We start from the raw sequence: 23,772 nt of genomic DNA, 5'->3' as shown, positions 1-23,772 counted from the left end.
CAGTAGGAGCTTGTGGAAAGGAGTCCTTCAGAGGAGGAGGGTGAGGCGGCAGAGGAGGAGGGTGAGGCGGTAACAGCAAAGCAGCAATCTTCCGCAGGTTGCTTTCTTGTTTATTCAACCTTCACCATGAGAATGTATTTGTGCTCCATCAACAAAAAGAGGACACACAGCAATGTCACTGTTATGTCTCTCTAATTATAAAGCTTCTTATTTGTATATTCTTTTAGTCATAGCAAATTTGTTTATATCCTAAAAGTGATTTGAGTAGCTTATTGTTCATTTGTACCAGATAAATTAACAAACGACGCAGCTGATTTTCCTTGGTACACAAAACTTGTCAGAACATTTTGCAGAAACAACGAAAAACACATGCCAAATTTAAAGTGATGTAAATCTCCAAGATTGGTGATGTTTTACAGAAGCTCGAAATTTAGCACGGACTTCAGTGTGAGATGCTTGTAATAGTTTCCACAAGGAAACTTTGTCTCGAAACCTGGCAGAAAATCCAAAGAGATTCTGGTTGCATGTAAAGTATGTTAGTGGCAAGAGACAATCAATGCCTTCTCTCCGTGATAGCATTGGAGATACTATAGACGACAGTGCTGCCAAAGCAGAGTTACTAGACACAGTCTTCCAAAATGCCTTCACAAAAGAAGACGAAGTGAATATTACAGAATTCGAATCAAGAACAGCTGCCAGCATGAGTAATGTAGAAGTAGATATCCTCGGAGTAGTGAAGCAACTTAAATCACTTAATAAAAGCAAGCCTTCTGGTCCGTACTTAACAATCATATACAACCATTCACCCTGTGAAAGATCCATACCTAAAGACTGGAAAGTTGCACAGTTCACACCACTATTCAAGAAGGGTAGTAGGAGTAATCCACTAAATTACAGGCCCGTATCATTAATGTTGATATGCAGCAGGATTTTGGAACATATAATGTGTCCGGACATTATGAATTACCTCGAAGAAAACAGTCTGTTGACACACAGTGAACACGGATTTAGAAAACATCATTCTTGTGAAACACAGCTAGCTCTTTACTCGCATGAAGTGTTGAATGCTATTGACGAGGGATTTCAGATCGATTCCGTATTTCTGGATTTCCAGAAGGCTTTTGATACTGTACCACAGAAGTGGCTTGTAGTGAAATTATGTGCTGATGGAACATCGTCTCAGTTATGTGACTGGATTCGCGATTTCAGACTGGATTTGCGATTTCATGTCAGAGGTGTCACAGTTAGTAGTAATTGACGGGAAGTCCAGAGTACAACAGAAGCGTTTTGTGGCATTCCCCAAGGTAGTGTTATAGGCCCTTTGCTGTTTCTTATCTGTACAAGACCTGAGTCGAAACGAGGCGCCGGGAGTAGACAACATTCCATTAGAACTACTGACAGCCTTGGGAGAGCCAGTCCTGACAAAACTCTACCATCTGATGAGCAAGATGTATGAGACAAGCGAAATACCATCAGACTTCAAGAAGAATATAATAATTCCAATCCCAAAGAAAGCAGGTGTTGACAGATGTGAAAATTACCGAACAATCTGTTTAATAAGCCACAGCTGCAAAATACTAACGCGAATTCTGTACAGACGAATGGAAAAACTAGTAGAAGCCGACCTCGGGGAAGATCAGTTTGGATTCTGTAGAAATATTGGAACATGTGAGGCAATACTGACCCTACGACTTATCTTACAAGGGAACCTCCCCATAGCACCCCCCTCAGATTTTGTTATAAGTTGGCACAGTGGATAGGCCTTGAAAAACTGAACACAAATCAGTTGAGAAAACAGGAAGAAGCTGTGTGAAACTATGAAAAAATAAGTAAAATATACAAACTACGTAGTCCATGTGCAACATAGGCAACATCAAGGACGAAAACAGCTCAAGGGCGTTGTGGTCCCGTGGTTAGCGTCAGCAGCTGCGGAACGGGAGGTCCTTGGTTAAAATCTACATCTACATCTACATTTATACTCCGCAAGCCACCCAACGGTGTGTGGCGTAGGGCACTGTCATTACCTCCCTTTCCTGTTCCAGTCGCGTATGGTTCGCGGGAAGAACAACTGTCTGAAAGCCTCCGTGCACGCTCTAATCTCTCTAATTTTACATTTGTGATCTCCTCGGGAGGTATAAGTAGGGGGAAGCAATATATTCAATACCTCATCCAGAAACGCACCCTCTCGAAACCTGGCGAGCAAGCTACACCGCGATGCAGAGCGCCTCTCTTGCAGAGTCTGCCACTTGAGTTTGTTAAACATCTCTGTAACGCTATCACAGTCACCAAATAACCCTGTGACGAAACACGCCGCTCTTCTTTGGATCTTCTCTATCTCCTCCGTCAACCCGATCTGGTACAGATCCCACACTGATGAGCAATACTCAAGTATAGGTCGAACGAGTGTTTTGTAAGCCACCTCCTTTGTTGATGGACTACATTTTCTAAGGACTCTCCCAATGAATCTCAACCTGGTACCCCGCCTTACCAACAATTAATTTTATATGATCATTCCACTTCAAATCGTTCTGCACGCATACTCCCAGATATTTTACAGAAGTAACTGCTACCAGTGTTTGTTCCGCTACAATATAATCATATAATAAAGGATCCTTCTTTCTATGTATTCACAATACATTACATTTGTCTATGTTAAGGGTCAGTTGCCACTCCCTGCACCAAGTGCCTATCCGCTGCAGATTTTCCTGCATTTCGCTACAATTTTCTAATGCTGCAACGTCTCTGTATACTACAGCATCATCCGCGAAAAGCCGCATGGGACTTCAGACACCATCTACTAGGTCATTTATATATATTGTGAAAAGCAATGGTCCCATAACACTCCCCTGTGGCACGCCAGAGGTTACTTTAACGTCTGTAGACGTCTCTCCATTGATAACAACATGCTGTGTTCTGTTTGCTAAAAACTCTTCAATCCAGCCACACAGCTGGTCTGATGTTCCGTAGGCTCTTACTTTGTTTATCAGGCGACAGTGTGGAACTGTATTGAACGCCTTCCGGAAGTCAAGAAAAATAGCATCTACCTGGGAGCCTGTATCTAATATTTTCTGGGTCTCATGAACAAATAAGGCGAGTTGGGTCTCACACGATCGCTGTTTCCGGAATCCATGTTGATTCCTACATAGTAGATTCTGGGTTTCCAGAAATGACATGATACGCGAGCAAAAAACATGTTCTAAAATTCTACAACAGATCGACGTCATAGATATAGGTCTATAGTTTTGCGCATCTGCTCGACGACCCTTCTTGAAGACTGGGACTACCTGTGCTCTTTTCCAATCATTTGGAACCTTCCGTTCCTCTAGAGACTTGCGGTACACGGCTGTTAGAAGGGGGGCAAGTTCTTTCGCGTACTCTGTGTAGAATCGAATTGATATCCCGCCAGGTCCAGTGGACTTTCCTCTGTTGAGTGATTCCAGTTGCTTTTCAAGTGAAAATTTTAACTTTTTATTTTCAGTTTATGTGACAAACTCTTATGTTTTCATTACATTTTTGGGAGTGGTTATCACATCCACAAGAAAACCTAAATCGGGTAAGGTAGAAGAATCTTTTTACCCATTCACCAAGTGTACAAGTTATGTGGGTCGACAACATATTCCTGTCATGTGACGCACATGCCATCACCAGTGTCGTATAGAATATATCAGACGTGTTTTCCTGTGGAGGAATCAGTTGACCTATGACCTTGGGATCAAATGTTTCCGGTTCCCATTGGAATGGCACGTCCTTTCGTCTACTAATGGCACGGTTTTGCGGTGTGGTCGCAAAACAAGGATACTAAACTTATTACAGTGAACAGAGACGTCAAACAACGAACGGACAGATCATAACTTTGCAAAAATAGAGAAAGTAAACATTTCACTGGAGGGAAGACTTAAACCAAGGACCACTCGTTCTGCAGCTCTTCACGCTAACCACAGGACCACAGCGCTCTAGAGCGCACAGTGTCCTTGATGTTGCATATGTTGCACATGGACTACTTAGTTTGTATATTTGGCTTATTTTTTCATAGTTCCACACAACTTCTTCCTGTTTTCTCGATTGATTTGTGTTCAGTTTTTCAAGGCCTATCGACTGTGCCAACTTATAACTAAATCGGAGGGGGGTGCGATGGGGAGGTACCCTTGTTAGAAGCTAGATTAAGGAAAGGCAAACCTACGTTTCTAGCATTTGTAGACTTAGAGAAAGCTTTTGACAATGTTGAGTGGAATACTCTCTTTCAAATTCTGAAGGTGGCAGGGGTAAAATATAGGGAGCGAAAGGCTATTCACAATTTGTACAGAAAACAGATGGCAGTTATAAGAGTCGAGGAGCATGAAAGGGAAGCAGTGGTTGGGAAGGAAGTGAGACAGGGTTGTAGCCTCTCGCCAATGTTATTCAATCTGTATATTGAACAAGCAGTGAAGGAAACAAAAGAAAAAATTCGGAGTAGGTATTAAAATCCATGGAGAAGAAATAAAAACTTTGAGGTTTGCCGATGACATTGTAATTCTGTCAGAGACAGCAAAGGACTTGGAAGAGGAGTTCAACGAAATGGACAGAGTCTTGAAAGGAGAATATAAGATGAACATCAACAAAAGCAAAACAAGGATAATGGAATGTAGTCGAATTAAGTCGGGTGATGCGGAGGGTATTAGATTAGGAAATGAGACACTTAAAGTAGTAAACGAGTTTTGCTATTTGGGGAGCAAAATAACTGATGATGGTCGAAGTAGAGAGGATATAAAATGTAGACTGGTAATGGCAAGGAAAGTGTTTCTGAAGAAGAGAAATTTGTTAACATAGAGTATAGTGGAGTGTAGCCATGTATGGAAGTGAAACGTGGACGATAAATAGTTTGGACAAGAAGAGAATAGAAGCTTTTGAAATGTGGTGCTACAGAAGAATGCTGAAGATTAGATGGGTAGATCACATAACTAATGAGGAGGTATTGAATAGGATTGGGGAGAAGAGAAGTTTGTGGCACAACTTGACTAGAAGAAGGGATCGGTTGGTAGGACATGTCTAAGGCATCAAGGGATCACCAATTTAGTATTGGATTTAGTATTGGAGGGCAGCGCGGAGGGTAAAAATCGTAGAGGGAGCCTAAGAGATGAATACACTAAGCAGATTCAAAAGGTTGTAGGTTGCAGTAGGTACTGGGAGATGAAGAAGCTTGCACAGGATAGAGTAGCACGGAGAGCTGCATCAAACCAGTCTCGGGACTGAAGACCACAACAACATCTGTATAAACAATTTGGGAGACAAACTGAGCAGCCATCTTAGGTTGTTTGCAGATGACGCTGTGGTTTATTGACTAATAAAGTCATCAGAAAATCAAATTGTGAGGTCATCCACATGAGTGGTAAAAGGAATTCATTAAACTTCGGTTACACGATAAATCAGTCAAATCTAAAGGCCGTAAATTCAACTAAATACCTAGGAATTACTATTATGAACAACTTAAATTGGAAGGAACACTTAGAAAATGTGGGGAAGGCTAACAAAAGACTGTGTATTATTGGCAGGACACTTAGGAAATGTAACAGATCTATTAAGGAGACTGCTGACACTATGCTTCTCTGTCCTCTTTTAGAATACTGTTGTGCAGTAGGGATCCTTCCCAGATAGGACTGATGGAGTACATTGAAAAAGTTCAAAGAAGGGCTGTACGTTTTGTATTATCGCGAAATAGGGGTGAGAGTGTCAGTGAAATGATACAGGATTAGGGCTGGACGTCATTAAAAGAAAGCCGTTTTCCGTTGCAATGTAATCTTCTCATGATATTCCAATCACCAACTTTCTCCTCTAAATGCGAAAATATGTTCCATTAAGGAATTACCCTTTACATCTCTGTGTATCACTTGCTGTAATCTGCCATTACTAAATGGCTAACCCGGATTGTGCTTCATTGTGCTCAGTTCTAGTTGCACGTTGCCTATGTAATGCTTCTAGGAGCAGTTCCAGCATTTTATAGAATTATTGACTGAGTTTAAAAATTTGAAGTACTGTCATAATCTACACATTAAGAGGTATAATCTTAACTTAAAGTTTCCGTGCTGTTCATGCAGTAAAACTTCAGCATCAGACATGATGCTGGTGCTACTAACTGTATTCACAACATGTTTTGCAAACAGTATCCACATATATACTACTGTATGTATCTGCAGAATCATCATTGTAAGACAAGCAGTTCAGGAAATGTTACTCCATAAACATTGAGATGAATGGAAAAAAACTAGCAAACAGAGTGCAAATCCCCCCCCCCCCCCCCCCCCAATCCGTAGTATACTCCTACAGTGTAGACAATGAGAGCACTTAGCAGTTTCCTACAAACATTTAAACATAATTCAAACCTTTTTTAAACTTTTTCTCACCCACACACCTAACATCAAACATATAACGTGTTAACTTATATGTAAAGTAATCAGAAATTTGTAGCTGTTTTATGGATGGGAGTTTGATTTTTTTGGCCAGTACTGGTTCTATACTATCTCATTATTTTATTTTTTCTAGCTTATTTTTTGTTGTTTGTGTTTAATATTTTTCTGTAGTTTTGCCATATGCTTAAAATGAAATGTACAGAATAAATTAATTTCTTGAATAATCTTCTGGCTAATATGTCACCAGTTTTTTTTTCTTTTTTCTAAAGATACCAGTGTTGCTTGTTCCAAACAGTCGTTTATGCTTTCCTTAATCTGGGTTCTGAATGACACCTGTGACTGAGAGTTGTTGATATAAAAGTAGCTATGTTGTAGTATTGAATGACTGGCTAATCTAAAGAAACTTTTGTCAACAGGAGACAACCTTTCGGATCAGCTCAGTGACTCTCACACTTGCACCCTTAGTCACAACACTGTGAAGAATGGGAGCTACCACAATGGTGTGCAGTTACTATCCCTGCAGCAGATGCTTGAGGTAGGTCAAGCTAATCACACTGCACTGTTTGAATTTTTCATTCTCCTACAGATAAGTAACTATCTGCTTCATTCATGTAGGCCTAATGAGTAAGTAGAATGGCTTGTCAAATTGTTATTAAATATTCCATGAATTGTGTAAGTTTTAAGTGAATTCTGTATTTAATCATTGAATGCCTTGAGGATGTGGTGTTACAAAATGTGTAGAATTAGTCTACATGAAATTTTGAACATTGCATTTACACAGAGTTTGAAGAAATCGTGTCTAATAAGGAACTATTAAATGGTCTCTTACTACTACTTAAGGGTACTGATTGGGTTTAGTAGAATCACAGGGAACAAAACCACTAAATAAACTCAGTTTCAGTGTGGGCAACAGTGAACTAAGACTATTGTTGTTTTTGTCTTCCTGAATTAATTAAATAAAATCAACCCATGAAGAATTGTACAGTTGGTCTTTGAATTTCTCCTTCATTAGTCCAATTTGGTAAGGGTGCCAGACAAACAAACAGTACTTGAGAATTGCTTAGACTAGGAACTTGTAAGTGACTTATTTTGGGTATGAATTACAATTAAATTTGATTCTTATGATTTAAGGAGATAGGATCTGGATACATTGAAACAACAATTGGTTGACAGGAGTTTCAAAGGGAGCAATAGACAATGGAGACCACAACAATTGGTTGACAGGAGTTTCAAAGGGAGCAATTGACAATGGAGACCATCAGGTAGCTTTGAGAGTTGAAGTAGAGAAGGCATCAGAGGATCAAATAGGCAAAAAGGCAAGGCCAGTAAAAATATTTGGTTGACATAAAATGAATTTAACTGACGGAATGACAAATTTGAAAATGCCAGTAAAAGAGAATACAGAGGTCTAAAAAAAGGAAGTTCGTAAGAAATGCAAAATTGCAAAGCAGGAATGGCTATAGAAGCAAAGCAAATCTCTAGAAGCTTGTGTCACTTCAGGAAAGATGCCACCTGTTGTTATGGTCTTTAGTCTGAAGACTTTTGATGCAGCTCTCCGTACTACCCTATCCTGTGCAAGCTTCTTCATTTCCAAATAACTAATGCAACCCACATTCTTTTGAGCCTTGCTTACTGTATTCTTGTCTTGGTCTCCCTATACAATTTTTACCTTCCACATTTCCTTACAATACTAAATTGGTGATCCTTTACGTTCGGGACATGTCCTATCAACAGATCCCTTCGTTTAGTCAAGATGTGCAAAAATTTCTTTTCTCACCAATGCTATTCTGTACCTCCTCATTAGTTACATGAGCTATCTATTTTATCTTCTAACAAAGAGATAGAGGGGCTGGCCAGTACTTACCTCAGCTCAGTACAGCCGATAGATACACAAAAAACAGAACCGAAAATTTACATTCCTAGCTTTCGGAACAAATGTTCCTTCATCAAGCAGGAGAGAGGGGAAAGAAAGGGGAGAAGGGAAAGTGGATTCAGTTACTCACAACCCAGGTTATGAAGCAACAGGGAAAGGAAAACAGGGAGGGTAGCAAGGATGGAGGCATGGTTGTCAGAGGGAATGACAACCATTTCACTTGTATACATGGCTAAACTTGAGACAAAAACCTTCAGAAAAGACTTCCTAGCACTTAATCTATAAACGAGCAGACTCAACAATATGTTCCAAACTTATCAAAACATGAGTGAAACCACAGATTACACACATCTGTGAAGCAGATGTGGAAACCATTAATCCAAAGTTTTTTTAAAAAAAAGAATGTACACATATATGAAGCAGACAAAGTAAAATGTTTTATGACCAGTACTAAAACACGGGTGAAACAACCACATGTTTAAAAAAAGAAACAAACTATACACGTCTGTGAAGCGGACAGAGGAGCATGTTAATAAAAATATTTTAAAGAAAAATTATTATGCGTATCTATGAATTGGACAGAGCAGAATTCTTTAATAGAACATAAACCTTTGTTATCAACAAGAGCTTTACTTTTAGGTGCCCAGGTGAGAGATCAATTAAGAACAGGTTGTGGAACGTACGGAATACAAATTAGATTTACATAGCAAGTGGATGACATTGTACACAGTCCCCTAAACAACACACACACACACACACACACACACACACACACACACACACACACACACACACCCGCGCGCGCGCGCGCGAACATGCAACAGAAATCATTTTTAAGCCACAAATACTAAAGCAAAGAAAATATTTAAATCCAGTGTGGATGATTTTGAGATTGAGTATTCACCAATAGCGAAATGAAAAATAAAATTTTGACTTGCTGTAAATAGACAGAAGATACCATTGCACTAGGCTACTAACTGGGAAATTATGAAAAGGCATTACTGTCTGCATTTGTGAACACAGTACATAACCAGTATTTATTCTAAAACATACAATCAGAACACAAACAAGGTAGCAAGTGAAAGACCGCACAAGCCTCCCCCAAAACACCACAGAAGTAGAGCACAAGTGTTCACTTGAGTGGAAGTGTTTAACTTCAGAAATATGAAATACCTAAATTTAAAAGTGCATGCACGAATAATGCAAAGTGAGAATTACTATCAAATGACCATTAGGTTTAACAAGTTCAGGATGCTGATGTATCGTTAATGCATTGGTGTAACTGTGGACAATAGAATGGTGTAGCAAGAACAACAAACTACACTTAATAGTAACAGTGTGGAAGTTTCTCGCGAACAGTCACTACATGTTAACACCTGCTAAATGTTGAGCTCACCAAGGTTCCTACATTACACTGAAGTCTATCAGGATTATGTAGGTTTGCTACACAGACCAACCAAAGTAGCAGAGAACATGCCAAAATGAACTGCAGCATGTGGCCTCAATCACATCGCAGATTTAGTAAGGACTCAAAAATATTTGGTAGGCAAAGGCGCATGGTTGACGAAGTAAACACCAGTGATCCAAACACAGGGAGCATCTCACCATGACACCTCAGTACAAGCCACTATTACAAGTAGTGCTCAGTCCAGCGGCCGTGTCATTCCTGTGAAATCTTCACGTCATTAAGAAATGAAAGATGAGTTGGAGGTAGATTGAAATATTCCAATGTCTGATAGGAAATTGACATCTTAACCTTTCAGGTTCCAGGCACATGCTTTGCCACTAGACCAACAGGTCTAACAATTTCAGTGTTCTGTACAACACTGCAATTACCTGCATCTTTTTCCAGTCACATGGTACACTCTGTCATTACAGGAACCTACAGTAAACTGAAGCTAAAAGATGAGGCATATGACCCTGCATAGTCAGTATAGAGTCATAAAGGGCACCCATCAGACCTTGTATTTCCTATATTGAACAATGTTAACTGTTTTTCTATTCTACACTCATTTCTTTTTGTAACTGCCATTTTCGCATCTGTGCAACATTTGAAATTAGGAATTGCGTTGTGATTTGGTGTGAAGCTGTTCCGAAAGATTGAATTTAATATTTCAGGGTACAACAAAAGATAGCACGAGGATAATAGGGTTTTTGTGGCGAGTCACTGTTTGTGAAAGGTGTACCATCAGCCTGAAACAATATAGCTCTTGAGATCCATTTGTGGACTAAGTGGGGAAAACAGTGCCTTTTTGTGATTCCCTGAACATGAAATTTTGCATATTGGATAAGGCAGTTTGCTTAACACATCAATATATATGGATACCAAGGCTGTAAACACTTTTTTTGTGTTATGAATTGGAGAATGTGCAGTGGAGGTGCTGTTGGTGGTTATTGTAGGGTTTAGTATGGACACAGTTTTGCATCACAGAGGTTGAGTTTTATATCTTTTGAGTAAAGCAACCACCTTCCTCATTGTACTAGTTCAAGAACTTATTACCCTTGATTAGCCCTTTGTTTGGAGCCATTTCTCTCCATGTTGCTGTTTTGATTCCCTTTAGTTCCACCTCAGTCATTACTGTGCACTGCCCTTTCCTCCACGTACTTTAGTTGACACTATTACTTAACTTCAAGCTATCATTAAGAAAAGAGTGGAGAGTAGGTGCCACTTTCTGATGAAGAATAGCCAGCAACTGTAGCCACCCAACGACCAAGAAAATGGCTCTGTTTTTAGAACTTGTCCTTTTGTTAGGAGAAACTTTGGTACCTTGAAAATATGTTGAATTTTAACAAAATGTGTTGTGTAGTGTGGGAAGTAGCTGTAACAGCCTGCACTGAAACTAAAGTAGATGAAAAGCTGATAGGCTTGCTGCATAGGTACCATTTTGCACTACATACACAGATTGACACCAACTGTTTCCACAGCTAGTAGTCTTTCTTTTTCTGCTCTGTTGCCAGAAGAGAATGGCAATATTCCGACAGAATTTAAGTTTTTGAATGTTAAATTCAGGCTGGAATTTGATAGGATCACAGGATGCATGTATATGCTGTTATCTATATGCCTGTAACAGTCTCCCATTAACATGCTCCCACCTGAAGATAATGGACTAAGTGACTGTAAAAGCATAATGGCAGATGGGAAAAGATGCTGCAGTGAGGCAAAACGCATCTGAGACTTTGTTCGGGCAGTAGGGCAAACAGCAGAAAGTAAGTTATACGCTATTCACAACACCTCATAATTGGTATTGCAATATGTTAACAGTTAGTTGGTCAGTATGTTATTGTGATCATCAGCACCTGCAAAATCTCATGGGCTTGCCCCTGCAGACTAACGGCTCCTGTTATGAACCAGTTTACATTAGAGTGCCTGATAAAACTTCCTTCTCATTGTATTAGGTGTGTAGGGTCTATTTGTGTGACAGTGTTGTTGGCATCTTTAGAAGTTCTCTGCTGAGTTTCATCACAGGCCGGTAAAGGTGATGAAGATACCAGAAAATGGAGGATTACCAAAAATAAGAACTGTGGGAGTTGTACAAACAATGTAATGCCACAATGCTAAAGGCATCATAATGGGAAAGCTAGAAACACACTTTGGGATCAGAGACTTGCTGGACAAGATACTTCATCAGGGAACGATACTACACTCCTGCACTACGAGAAAGAGACAGAACAGTTAACTTCTATGACGAGAATGTGAAACTGATGGCCACCACACTCACAGTGTTTCTATGTTTGTATCTTTGCCATTATATTGTCTTTGGCATTGTGATATCATCACAGTGTTTGTATAACACCAATAGTTCTTATTTTTACTAATCTTTCATTCTCTGCTATCTTCATCTGTCACAACTCAAAAATATTTCTTGCTATTTTCTTATGAATGTTGATAGTTTTTTTTGCTATATTATTTCCTAAAATTTAAGCTTTAGGTCCATGTAATGATACTAGTTATAGTGGATTGATATAAACAAATTTTGAAATTGGTGCAAAGTGCACTTTTTCTTAAAATTTTAGTAAAATTGTAAAGTGCTCTGTTAGCAGTTGTTAGACCTGCATGTATTTCTTTCTCTGTTCGAGAGTCCTCATGAAGGGGCTTTTATTTTATGTATAATTTTTCTTGGATTTCACTGTTACTGTGTTATTCACCCTATTCATAGATTTTATACGCACTGCATGACTGAAGTTCAATTGAAGAAATTAATTTTGTTTTCAATTTAAGCTTTTGTACATCCCACTCCAGCAGCTTTGCTGATACTTTATGGAAACTAGTAAAATTAATGAGTAATTTTTTTATTACAGGAATTGCGTTCTTCCGATGATGACGATGATGGAGAAGAAAGTTATATTCCACCAGAAGAAATACAAGAGTTCAAAGCAAGGATGCTCCATTTGACAGAGAAGAGGCAGCAACTAAGGCAGGTGCTGAAGAAGCGGTTTGACCTGCTCTGTGTGAAGCCACCGGTGCCGAGACCATTTGGATTACGGCCCACTATTGTGCATCAAACTAGTTTTTGAAAATGATTGGCAGCTTGCATTTGGGAAACGTACAACTTTTTTGTGGTTTTGAATACTGTGTATTGGGATTGTTTATATATCTTTTTTTTGCAATCTTTGTTTATATACTGAGGTTCAAAAAAAATTGTCGGGCATGTCAATTTGTACTGAAGTGCCAGTATACAAGTGGTTTCCTGTGAACCTGAGACTGTTATTTACCTGTCCTTCTCAGTGACCTATTTCACATTCCTCCGGTGTTGTATCTTATATTATACCAGTTTTGCTGTTAAATCACATTTTTACTGATTTACATGGTAATTCTGATGGCAGTTTTGGCATCAGATGTCCAGTTACTGCCATGTATTTTCTGCTTTTAAGTAATCATTCCTTTTTCATGTATTTTAAAGAATACTTTGTTTTGTATTGAGACCATTAAAGACCACAAGCATTATGTGATGTCAGTATTTTATAAATATGCTGTATATTGCCCTAGGGAGACTGCTGAAGAATTTTTTTAAGGTCTGTGCATAAAACCTTTCTCAGGTGAACATCTGCTCTCATATGCATGTTCCGAATGGAAATATTTTGATATTTGGGTATACAGTTCTGATTAACCATTATTCTTTTGTTTTCTTCAGAGTTCTCAGAGGTGCAAGAGCTGTGTTTATATATAGCTATGGCAAAAGACCAAATATTATGAAGAGTTACTCCTTTGAAATATTTATTATGCTAATCTGTTGTTATTTTGGGATATTTATATTGAATGGTGAAGTGATTTGTGCTGTTTTGTGGCATGGTACTGATTGCATTCCAGAGCCATATTCTAATACCAGCTGTCTTCATATATCATTAATAAAACAGAATAAATAGTTTGTCAAAGGAAAGACAGTTAATTCCCTTGGCAAGCAGATTTTTCTGTAAGAACAGTTATTTCATTATGTTCTGTTTGCATCTCGTATGTATTCTAATTAACATGAAAATGCATCCTGATTTTAATACTGGTAGTATATATTCACAAACAAACTTCCCATTCCAATGATATCAATGTAAAATATTTAAAAATTGAAATTATGTAAATGATACTACAAAATGTTAATTATTATAACATTATTGTGCACTACAGTTAATAAAGTTGTAAGATTTGTGTTAATTGTTTTCTTTTTAGTAAATTAAATGTCTTGTAAACTCAGTGTTTTATATGATAGTTAGGCCATAACCATAACTAAGAAAAGATTTTTCCTTCTCTGCAGGTAATATTATCATTTTTACCACAAAGTCTGTTATAACAAGAGCTATTAATGATGCTGCTAACAAAGAATGATGGATATGATGCATGGAATTATTTAAAGCAGGAATTTGAAGCCAACTAAATAGAGCGGTTGCTACAGATTTTCACTGATTTCTTCACCTTTTGGACAATAGATGAGTTTATCGCCTCTCATAGCAAGGCTGAAAAGTCTGTGTAATGGGGGACTGATGACCTCAGATGTTAAGTCCCATAGTGCTCAGAGCCTTTCTGTGTAATGAGTTACATAATGAACCTGTAGCTAGGAATAAATATTCTTTGGCAGCTTTTTTTATGCTGGTAAAATTTTTAGGTACATTACCAAGCTTATCTGAGACTTCAAACTACCTGGCTGTTATTAACTAAAGACACTGCCAAAAGATTTGGTGAATTAGCTGTTTAGCTATGTATGTTTGAAAGAAACTTAGTCAGGGACATAAAAAAAGATTGTGCAACAGATTTTAGCAGTAACTTAAGACAAGTAAAAGCAAGATAGCAAAACAAATTTTTTAAAAGTTCTAAAAAAAATTGGAATTACTGTACACAAAAGGGTGTCTTGAAAGAAAAATCAAATAAAATAACCAGACTACACCTCCAGGTATTAGTGCTGTATTAATGTTTACTTTGAAGAAGCTTATAATGCCGGGGGGGGGGGAACCTCTACAACCTGATGGATTATAACAATCAAGACATGACAAACTTTTCAGATTATTTAAGTGAGTAAATGTAACAACTCGTGAGGCATTGGCAGCTGATAGCACGGAAACATTGTTCAAAATTTTGCTAAGCTTTTGGATGATGCCACTCTTTAGTACTAACTGATACACAACATAGGATACACTGTCAGAGCCAATTACATTATACCAGCACTGGCAGCTTGACTGGGTTGATGGATTGTTGGCTTTGAAAGGAGGAATGTGTCAGGGAGAGGGAGTGAAGGGTTGCTGACAGCTAGGAGGCAAAGGGAGCATAGCAGTGTGGTGAGGGTAAGTTATGATGGTAAGTTAACCGTGGCACTGGCAGGAGGAGTTGTGGGTGTCACACAATGAAGTGGACGAAAAGAGGGGGGGGGGGGGGGGGGTAGAACAGGGGTATACTGTGGAAAGGAGGGTATCAGTGTAGAAACTGCAAAGTCAATGCGGATATTGGACAGGCTGGAATTGCTGCCAGAAGGAGTGCAGGATAGAAGATATGTTGTAAGGACGGTTCCCATTTAAGTACTTCTGAGAAGCTCATTTTAGAGGAAGAGTAGCTGGGTATCATGTTGTGCCTGGAGGCATGATTTTCTACTGGGGTGGTCAACTCTGCGCTTGGCCACCCTTTGGCAGTGGCCATTCATCTGAGCAGACAGCTGGTTGGTAGCTATGCCCACATAAAAGGGTGTGCAGAAGTTACAGGCAGAGCTGGTATATCTCAAGACTGCTTGCACATGTGACCCTGCCTGTGTTATAGGCGTATTCAACCCCATCATAGTACTAGAATAGGGTCTGTTGGTTGGGTACAGGTCTTGAACATGGATCTTCCACAGGAATATAACCCATCTGGCAAGGACTGGGAACTAGGTATGGGGTAAGTAAGGACCAGGATGTGTCCTCTATTAATTGGGCAGCAGAATACAACTTTTGGAGCACTGTGAAGGATTGAAGGTAGAATGTTTATTTCCGTATACGAATATGAAATGGTTGTATGGCACTGGTGGCTGGGAGTCTGCACCTGGGCGATTTCGGCCTGAGTTGCAAGTTTTTTCAGTTGATGCCACACTAGGCGACTTGCGTGTTGATGATGACAACACAGTGCACAGTTCCGAGTGGATAAAATCTCTGACCTGGTATGGAATCAAACCCCAGCCTGCTGGATGGCAGCCAGACGCGCTGACCATCCAGCTAAGGAGGCGGACATTTCCAGATATGATGATACGTAGTTGAAGACCTGGTGAAGAATTAGGTTGAGTTGTTCCAATCCTGAGAGATTTTGGGAAAAGATGATGTTCTTTTTTAGCTGGTTTGTGGATGTGGTTGGAGGATAGACACATGAGGATATGAAATAGGATATCGGTTTGTCTGTCTTCCTCTCAAAGAAGAATATGATTGGTCGTATTTCTGGGGAATGATGTGGTGGGTTTGGAGTCTGTAGGACATTACAAGTTGTTTTGTGTGAAGGTAGCAAGGCTATGGGAGTGTGAGATGTTGATTTGTGTAGGGAGGTGGTGTGAACAGTGCAAGTAGGGATTCAGATGGTAATGGACTTGCTTGCCTCAGACACTGCATCTCCATTACCAAGCAATCACTTGCTCAGTATGCAGAATGTCTCAATAAGGCTGTCACAGATAGCCACAGCCCTCCAAAGCTAGTCTGTAAACAGATCCCTCCAGCTACCACAATAAACCATTCACAAAGCAGCACCATCCCCTCCCTCTGCCTCCAATTACTCCATATCACTCAGACTAGGACAACAACCACCCATTCTTTGCTAGGGTTTTGACTACCTTCTATCATGCCTGGAAATGACAATTATCTACACACAACTTTTTCCCACCATTTCACCAGTGGTATTCCATTGCCAATCCTATGTTGTTGTTGTGGTCTTCAGTCCTGAGACTGGTTTGATGCAGCTCTCCTTGCTACTCTATCCTGAGTAAGCTGCTTCATCTCTCCAGTAACTACTGCAACCCTACATCCTTCTGAATCTGCTTAGTGTATTCATCTCTTGGTCTCCCTCTATGATTTTTACCCTCCACGCTGCCCTCCAATACTAAATTGGTGATCCCTTGATGCCTCAGAACATGTCCTACCAACTGATCCCTTCTACTAGTCAAGTTGTGCCACAAATTTCTCTTCCTCCCCAATCCTATTCAATACCTCCTCATTAGTTATGTGATCTACACCATCTAATCTTCAGCATTCTTCTGTAGCACCACATTTTAAAAGCTTCTATTCTCTTCTTGTCCAAACTATTTATCGTCCATGTTTCACTTCCATACATGGCTACACTCCATACAAATACTTTCAGAAACGACTTCCTGACATTTAAATCTATACTTGACATTAACAAATTTCTCTTCTTCACAAACGCTTTCCTTCCCATTGCCAGTCTACATTTTATATCCTCTCTACTTCACCCATCATCAGTTATTTTGCTCCCCAAATAGCAAAACTCCTTTACTACTTTAAGTGTCTCATTTCCTAATCTAATTCCCTCAGCACCACCCGATTTAATTCGACTACATTCCATTATCCTCGTTTTAACTTTTGTTGATGTTCATCTTATATCATCCTTTCAAGACACTATCCATTCCGTTCAACTGCTCTTCCAAGTCCCTTGCTGTCTCTGACAGAATTACAATGTCATAGGCAAACCTCAAAGTTTTTATTTCTTCTCCATGGATTTTAATACCTACTCCGAATTTTTCTTTTGTTTCCTTCACTCCTTGCTCAATATACAGATTGAATAACATTGGGGAGAGGCTACAACCCTGTCTCACTCCCTTCCCAACCACTGCTTCCTTTCATGTTCCTTGACTCTTATAACTGCCATCTGGTTTCTGTACAAATTGTAAATAGCCTTTCGCTCCCTGTATTTTACCCCTGCCACCTTCAGAATTTGAAAGAGAGTATTCCAGTCAACATTGTCAAAAGCTTTCTCTAAGTCTACAAATGCTAGAAACGTAAGTTTGCCTTTCCTTAATCTAGCTTCTAAGATAAGTCGTAGGGGTCAATATTGCCTCACGTGTTCCTATATTTCTACAGAATCCAAACTGATCTTCCCCAAGGTCGGCTTCTACTAGTTTTTCCATTCCTCTGTAAAGGAATTTGTGTTAGTATTTTGCAGCTGTGACTTATTAAACTGATAGTTCGGTAATTTCCACATCTGTCAACACCTGCTTTCTTTGGGATTGGAATTATTATATTCTTCTTTAAGTCTGAGGGTATTTCGCCTGTCTCATATATCTTGCTCACCAGATGGTAGAGTTTTGTCAGGACTGGCTCTCCCGAGGCTGTCAGTAGTTCTAATGGAATGTTTGTCTACTCCCGGGGCCTTGTTTCGACTCAGGTCTCTCAGTGCTCTGTCAAACTCTTCACGCAGTATCATATCTCCCATTTCATCTTCATCTACATCCGCTTCCATTTCCATAATATTTTCCTCAAGTACATCGCCGTTGTATAGACCCTCCATATACTCCTTCCACTTTCTGCTTTCCCTTCTTTGCTTAGAACTGGGTTTCCATCTGAGCTCTTGATATTCATACAAGTGGTTCTCTTTTCTCCAAAGGTCTCTTTAATTTTCCTGTAGGCTGTATCTATCTTACCCCTGGTGAGATAAGCCTCTACATCCTTACATTTGTCCTCTAGCCATCCCTGGTTAGCCATTTTGCACTTCCTGTCGATCTCATTTTTGAGGACGTTTGTATTCCTTTTTGCCTGCTTCATTTACTGCATTTTTATATTTTCTCCTTTCATCAATTAAATTCAGTATTTCTTCTGTTACCCAAGGATTTCTACTAGCCCTTGTCTTTTTACCTACTTGATCCTCTGCTGCCTTCACTACTTCATCCCTCAAGCTACCCATTCTTCTTCTATTGTATTTCTTTCCCCCATTCCTGTCAATTGTTCCCTTATGCTCTCCTTGAAACTCTGTACAACCTCTGGTTCTTTCAGTTTATCCAGGTCCCATCTCCTTAAATTCCCACCTTTTTTGCAGTTTCTTCAGTTTTAATCTACAGTTCATAACCAGTAGATTGTGGTCAGAGTCCACATCTGCCCCTAGAAATGTCTTACAATTTAAAACCTGGTTCCTAAATCTCTGTCTTACCATTATATAATCTATCTGAAACCTGTCAGTATCTCCAGGCTTCTTCCATGTATACAACCTTCTTTTATGATTCTTGAACCAAGTGTTAGCTATCATTAAGTTGTGCTCTGTGCAAAATTCTACCAGACGGCATCCTCCTTCATTTCTTCCCCCCCCCCCCCCCCCCCCCCCCCCCCCACCAATCCATATTCACCTACTACGTTTCCTTCTCTTCCTTTTCCTACTACCGAATTCCAGTCACCATGACTGTTAAATTTTCGTCTCCCTTCACTATCTGAATAATTTCTTTTATTTCATCATACATTTCTTCGTCATCTGCAGAGCTAGTTGGCATATAAACTTGTCCTACTGTGGTAGGCGTGGGCTTCGTGTCTATCTTGGCCACAATAATGCGTGCACTATGCTGTTTTGTAGTAGCTTGCCCGCACTCCTATTTTTTTTATTCATTATTAAACCTACTCCTGCATTCCCCCCGTTTGATTTTGTATTTATAACCCTGTATTCGCCTGACCAAAGTCTTGTTCCTCCTGCCTCCGAACTTCACTAATTCCACTATATCGAACTTTAACCTATCCATTTCCCTTTTTAAATTTTCTAACCTACCTGCCCGATTAAGAGATCTGACATTCCACGCTCCAGTCCGTAGAACGCCAGTTTTCTTTCTCCTGATAACGACGTCCTCCTGAGTAGTCCCCGCCCGGAGATCCGAATGGGGGGACTATTTTACCTCCGGAATATTTTACCCAAGAGGACGCCATCATCATTCAACCATACAGTAAAGCTGCATGCTCTCGGGGAAAAATTACAGCCGTAGTTTCCCGTTGCTTTCTGCCGTTCGCAGTACCAGCACAGCAAGGCTGTTTTGGTTAGTGTTACAAGGCCAGATCAGTCAATCATCCAGACTGTTGCCCCTGCAACTACTGAAAAGGCTGCTGCCCTCTTCAGCAACCACACGTTTGTCTGGCCTCTCAACAGATACCCCTCCGTTGTGGTTGCACCTACAGTACGGCTATCTGTATCGCTGAGGCACGCAGCCTCCCCACCAACGGCAAGGTCCATGGTTCATGGGGGGGGGATCCTATATAGAAAATAATCTGGTCTGTATTAATGCTACAACCAGTCACAACCCCTCGTCACATGTGATATCGCTATAGAAGACCCATGCACAAGACTATATGTATCCTCCCAGCAATTCCTATTCCAGTCCTGTCACATGCATACCCATCTGTAATAACAGTCATACCACACACAACCTCTGCTGTAACTTCAGCACAGCCTTTTATGTGGGGGATGACTACCAACCACCTGTCCACCAGAATGAGTGTCCATCAGACCCCAAGAGTAGAGCTGACCACTCAGTGGCAGAACACACTTCTTTACAATTCATGCCATCTGGACCTTCTACCCCAACATCAACTTCTCTGAACTATATAAATGGGAATTATCCTTGCAAAACATCCTTCAGTTCTGCTAACATCCTGGCCACAATTTCTATTCGTTCCTGTCCCACATGTGCACACCCATTCCCTTCTGCCACTACATTCACCCTTCACTAACACCCTCCTCTACACAATCTCCGTCTTCCTCTGTACTATTCATCTCTCCTCCAAATCCACTCTTCCCTTTCAACGTGTGCCACATTCAAATTGTCCACCTATCTGTATCCAGTGGTGAACTTATAGGTGCCTACATTCGTATCCAGGCTATCCAGTCCCTTTGTTGCCTCTCCCTCGCAGGTAGTCAGTCACTTCACTGTCAAACCCTTCCTCTGCATTGCCTCACCTTCTTTCTGCCCTCACCAACTCCACAAAATACAACTCTTCATCCTGGTCTAGCTGCATCACTGGTACAAATTACTTGGCCAGAAAAATGTAGCCTTGCATCTACATCTACACTCAGCAAACCAACGCGAGGTGCATGGCACAGGATACGTTCCCTTGTACCATTCATTAGGGTTTCTTCCTGTCCCATCCACATATGGATCGGAAGAAGAATGATTGTTTGAATGCCTCTGTGCATGCAGTAATTATTCTCATCTTTTCCTGAAGATCCCTACATGAGCGATACATAAGGGGTTTGTAGTATATCGCTAGAGTAGTCATTTAAAGCCGGTTCTTGTAACTTTCTTAATACACTTTCTCAAAATACTTTACATCTGTCTTCAAGAGTCTGCCAGTTTAGTTCCTTCAGTATCTCTGTGACACTCACCCATGGATCAAACAAACATGCGACCATTTGTGCTACCCTTCTCCGTATACGTTCAATATACCCTGTTAAACCTATCTGGTACAGATTCCACACACTTCACCAATATTCGAGAACCTGTTGCACAAGTGATTTGTAAGCAATCTCTTTTTGTAGACTGATTGCACTTCCCCAGTATTCTACCAATAAACCAAAGTCTACCACCTGCTTTACTCACGACTGTACCTATGTGATCATTACATTTTCATATCCTTACAAAGTATTACACCCAGGTATTTGTAGGAGTTGCCAACTTCTGCGCCACATTGAAATCTTATGAGAATCTGACTGAATATTTATGCAGCTTCTCTCATATAGTACTTCCTTATACATAACTGCACCATCTGCAAAAAGCCTGATTTTTACTATTAATACTGTCTGCAAGGGTTCCAACTCACTTCCCTGGGGCACACCCTGAAGTTTCTTCTACATTTGGTGATGACCCTGCATCCAACCGATGACCTTACTGTTTGCTCCCCTCACTGAATCAACCAACTATCATTCAGAATGATCAAGGGACAAATAAATAACTAGTTCTTTTTTCCCCAGACTACCTTATTTATAGGTGGATAACATGCTACAACTAAATGATTCAGCAGTATTATCTTTTGCTGGGAGTGTTGGATCTACACAGTGCTCAGATAAAGGAGTTTGTGGCAGATGTAGGACTATTTTATGGCAATATGTCACAAACATCTGATATTCAAATTGAGATCAGTCTTCAACTTCCTTCACAGGCTTGTTAGCAGTTGTCTTCACATGGAATGAAAATTTTTACTGAAAATTGTACAAATTGCATTTACTAAAAAGAAAAATACAAAAAGTATGGCATGTTTTATTAGACCGAAACAAGAAAACCTAGCTCACATATTGTGAAAAACATAATGATACATTAGTTCCACCAAAACCAAATGCATTTTTTAAAGCAATCCTCTTCTGATGATTCCACTCTCTCTTAATGTTTGAAACAAAATGTACATTTTTGGCATCAATTGCATTTTCAATATTTATGCTTGGAGGTAAGAAGCCGGTCTTAATAGCCATAATGGTGAACACAGATTCTAGATTACCTGCAGCACCAAGCAAATGTCCGTGAGCTCCTTTGGTTGAAGAAACAGCAACACCACCGTGTTTACCAAGCAGTCTGCTGATAGCCTTTGCCTCTATCTCATCACCAAGTGGAGTAGATGTAGCATGAGCATTGACATAACTTATTTCCTCTGGCTGTAGCCTAGCATCACATATTGCTCTTGACATTGCTAATGTCGCTCCCAGTCCATCTTCATTGGGTGCTGTTAGATGAGATGCATCTCCAGATAAACCATACCCTAACACTTCTGCATATATTTGAGCACCTCTTTGAATAGCATGGTCTAGTTCCTCTAAAATAATTACGGCTGATCCTTCTCCCATCACAAAACCGTCACGGTTCTTGTCAAATGGTCTTGACGCTTTCAAAGGCTCATCATTAAATTTTGTACTAAGAGCTCTCAACCTACAAAATCCTGCAATTGAGAGTGGATTGACACTTGCTTCAGTGGCCCCACAAACCATAACTTTGGCATCACCATGCTGTATAAACCTATATGCATCGCCAATTGCATGAGCACCAGTTGCACAAGCTGTAGAAACAGCATGGTTAGGTCCTTTAAAGCCATATCTAATGCTTATCAGACCAGCTGCCATATTTACAAGAATTCTAGGAACAAAATATGGGGATACACGATTATATCCCCTCTTTAGTGATTCATTTGTGCTACAAATATCTTCCATATCAACCATTCCCATTCCTATTGCAACACCCGTCAGCTGTTTCATTTCCTCTTCCTGTGGGAACCAATTTGCATCCTCTAGCGCTTCTTTTGCTGCTACCATTGCATACACTGTCGCTGGCGCCATTGTCCTTAGCTCCCTGTCAGCGAAATGAAGATTTATATTTAATTCACCATCACTGCTTCCTTTTTTCACCAGAGCTGCTATTTTGCATGGAAGGGTTCCATATCTGTCGTCGGGGAGACGAACAATACCACAGTCACCTGATAATATTCTGTTCCATGCATGCTGGGCCCCGCACCCCAATGGAGAAACGACTCCTATACCCGTTACGACAACACGACGTCTTTTCGCCGTTGAATACTGCTGAAAACTGACCATAGCCGAAGAGGTGACTTTTATCTGTAAAGAAATATAAATATTCCTGGAGTATAACATTAGAAAATATATTTTGAAAGTTTGATATTCAATAGGTACTAACTCTCTGTATTCTCCACATTTTCTCAGTAACTCGGTTCTTCAATTTATATATGACCTATATAACAACCCTGCAAGATTCTGTAACTAAGTTTATGTTATGCTTGAGTACTATTAACTTGTAATGTGAAAATCTCATGCTAAGAACTGTCAGTCACTGTATTAATTGCATATAGGACATCCAGACCAAATAAACTCAATGTATTCTACGTATGTCATATTCTGTACAGGAAAACTGAATAAATGCGACATATAAACATTGTAATGTTTTCGCGAAGACCACTTCCTCACAACGAACAGCTGTTTTTTTAGTTAGCTATTGTTGGTATACACTGTACAGTATACACCATACGGGACTGCTTAGGCAAAGAAAATAAACGCCGTTTCGGAGACAATTCAACCGTAAAATTAAACGTATTATTGCGAAAATAAAG

The 23,772-nt window shown here is 39.9% G+C and overlaps 2 protein-coding genes across 2 annotated transcripts in view; one reads left to right on the top strand and one right to left on the bottom strand.

The window, feature by feature from the left end:
- The window catches only part of LOC124798237 (gametogenetin-binding protein 2-like), a 103,681-nt gene extending 89,865 nt beyond the window's left edge, over nucleotides 1-13,816 (top strand). Inside the window, exons 10-11 of the mRNA XM_047261555.1 lie at nucleotides 6,800-6,918; nucleotides 12,556-13,816. Of these exons, the coding sequence (XP_047117511.1) occupies nucleotides 6,800-6,918; nucleotides 12,556-12,771 (335 nt within the window). The 3' untranslated portion in view covers nucleotides 12,772-13,816. The remainder of the gene's footprint in view (nucleotides 1-6,799; nucleotides 6,919-12,555) is intronic.
- An 8,084-nt stretch (nucleotides 13,817-21,900) lies between these two features.
- Nucleotides 21,901-23,689, bottom strand: LOC124798228 (3-oxoacyl-[acyl-carrier-protein] synthase, mitochondrial). Its single transcript, XM_047261544.1, has 2 exons — nucleotides 23,343-23,689; nucleotides 21,901-23,263 (listed from the first exon to the last, which is right to left on the bottom strand). Exons 1-2 carry the CDS (start codon nucleotides 23,358-23,360, stop codon nucleotides 21,947-21,949), a joined length of 1,335 nt encoding a protein of 444 aa, XP_047117500.1. The 5' UTR covers nucleotides 23,361-23,689; the 3' UTR covers nucleotides 21,901-21,946.
- Nucleotides 23,690-23,772: the final 83 nt, after the last annotated feature.

Source organism: Schistocerca piceifrons, chromosome 1, assembly GCF_021461385.2.
Source record: "Schistocerca piceifrons isolate TAMUIC-IGC-003096 chromosome 1, iqSchPice1.1, whole genome shotgun sequence".
In the NCBI taxonomy this organism is placed as follows: Eukaryota; Metazoa; Arthropoda; class Insecta; order Orthoptera; family Acrididae; genus Schistocerca; species Schistocerca piceifrons.
This window is presented reverse-complemented; position numbering and strand designations above follow the sequence as displayed.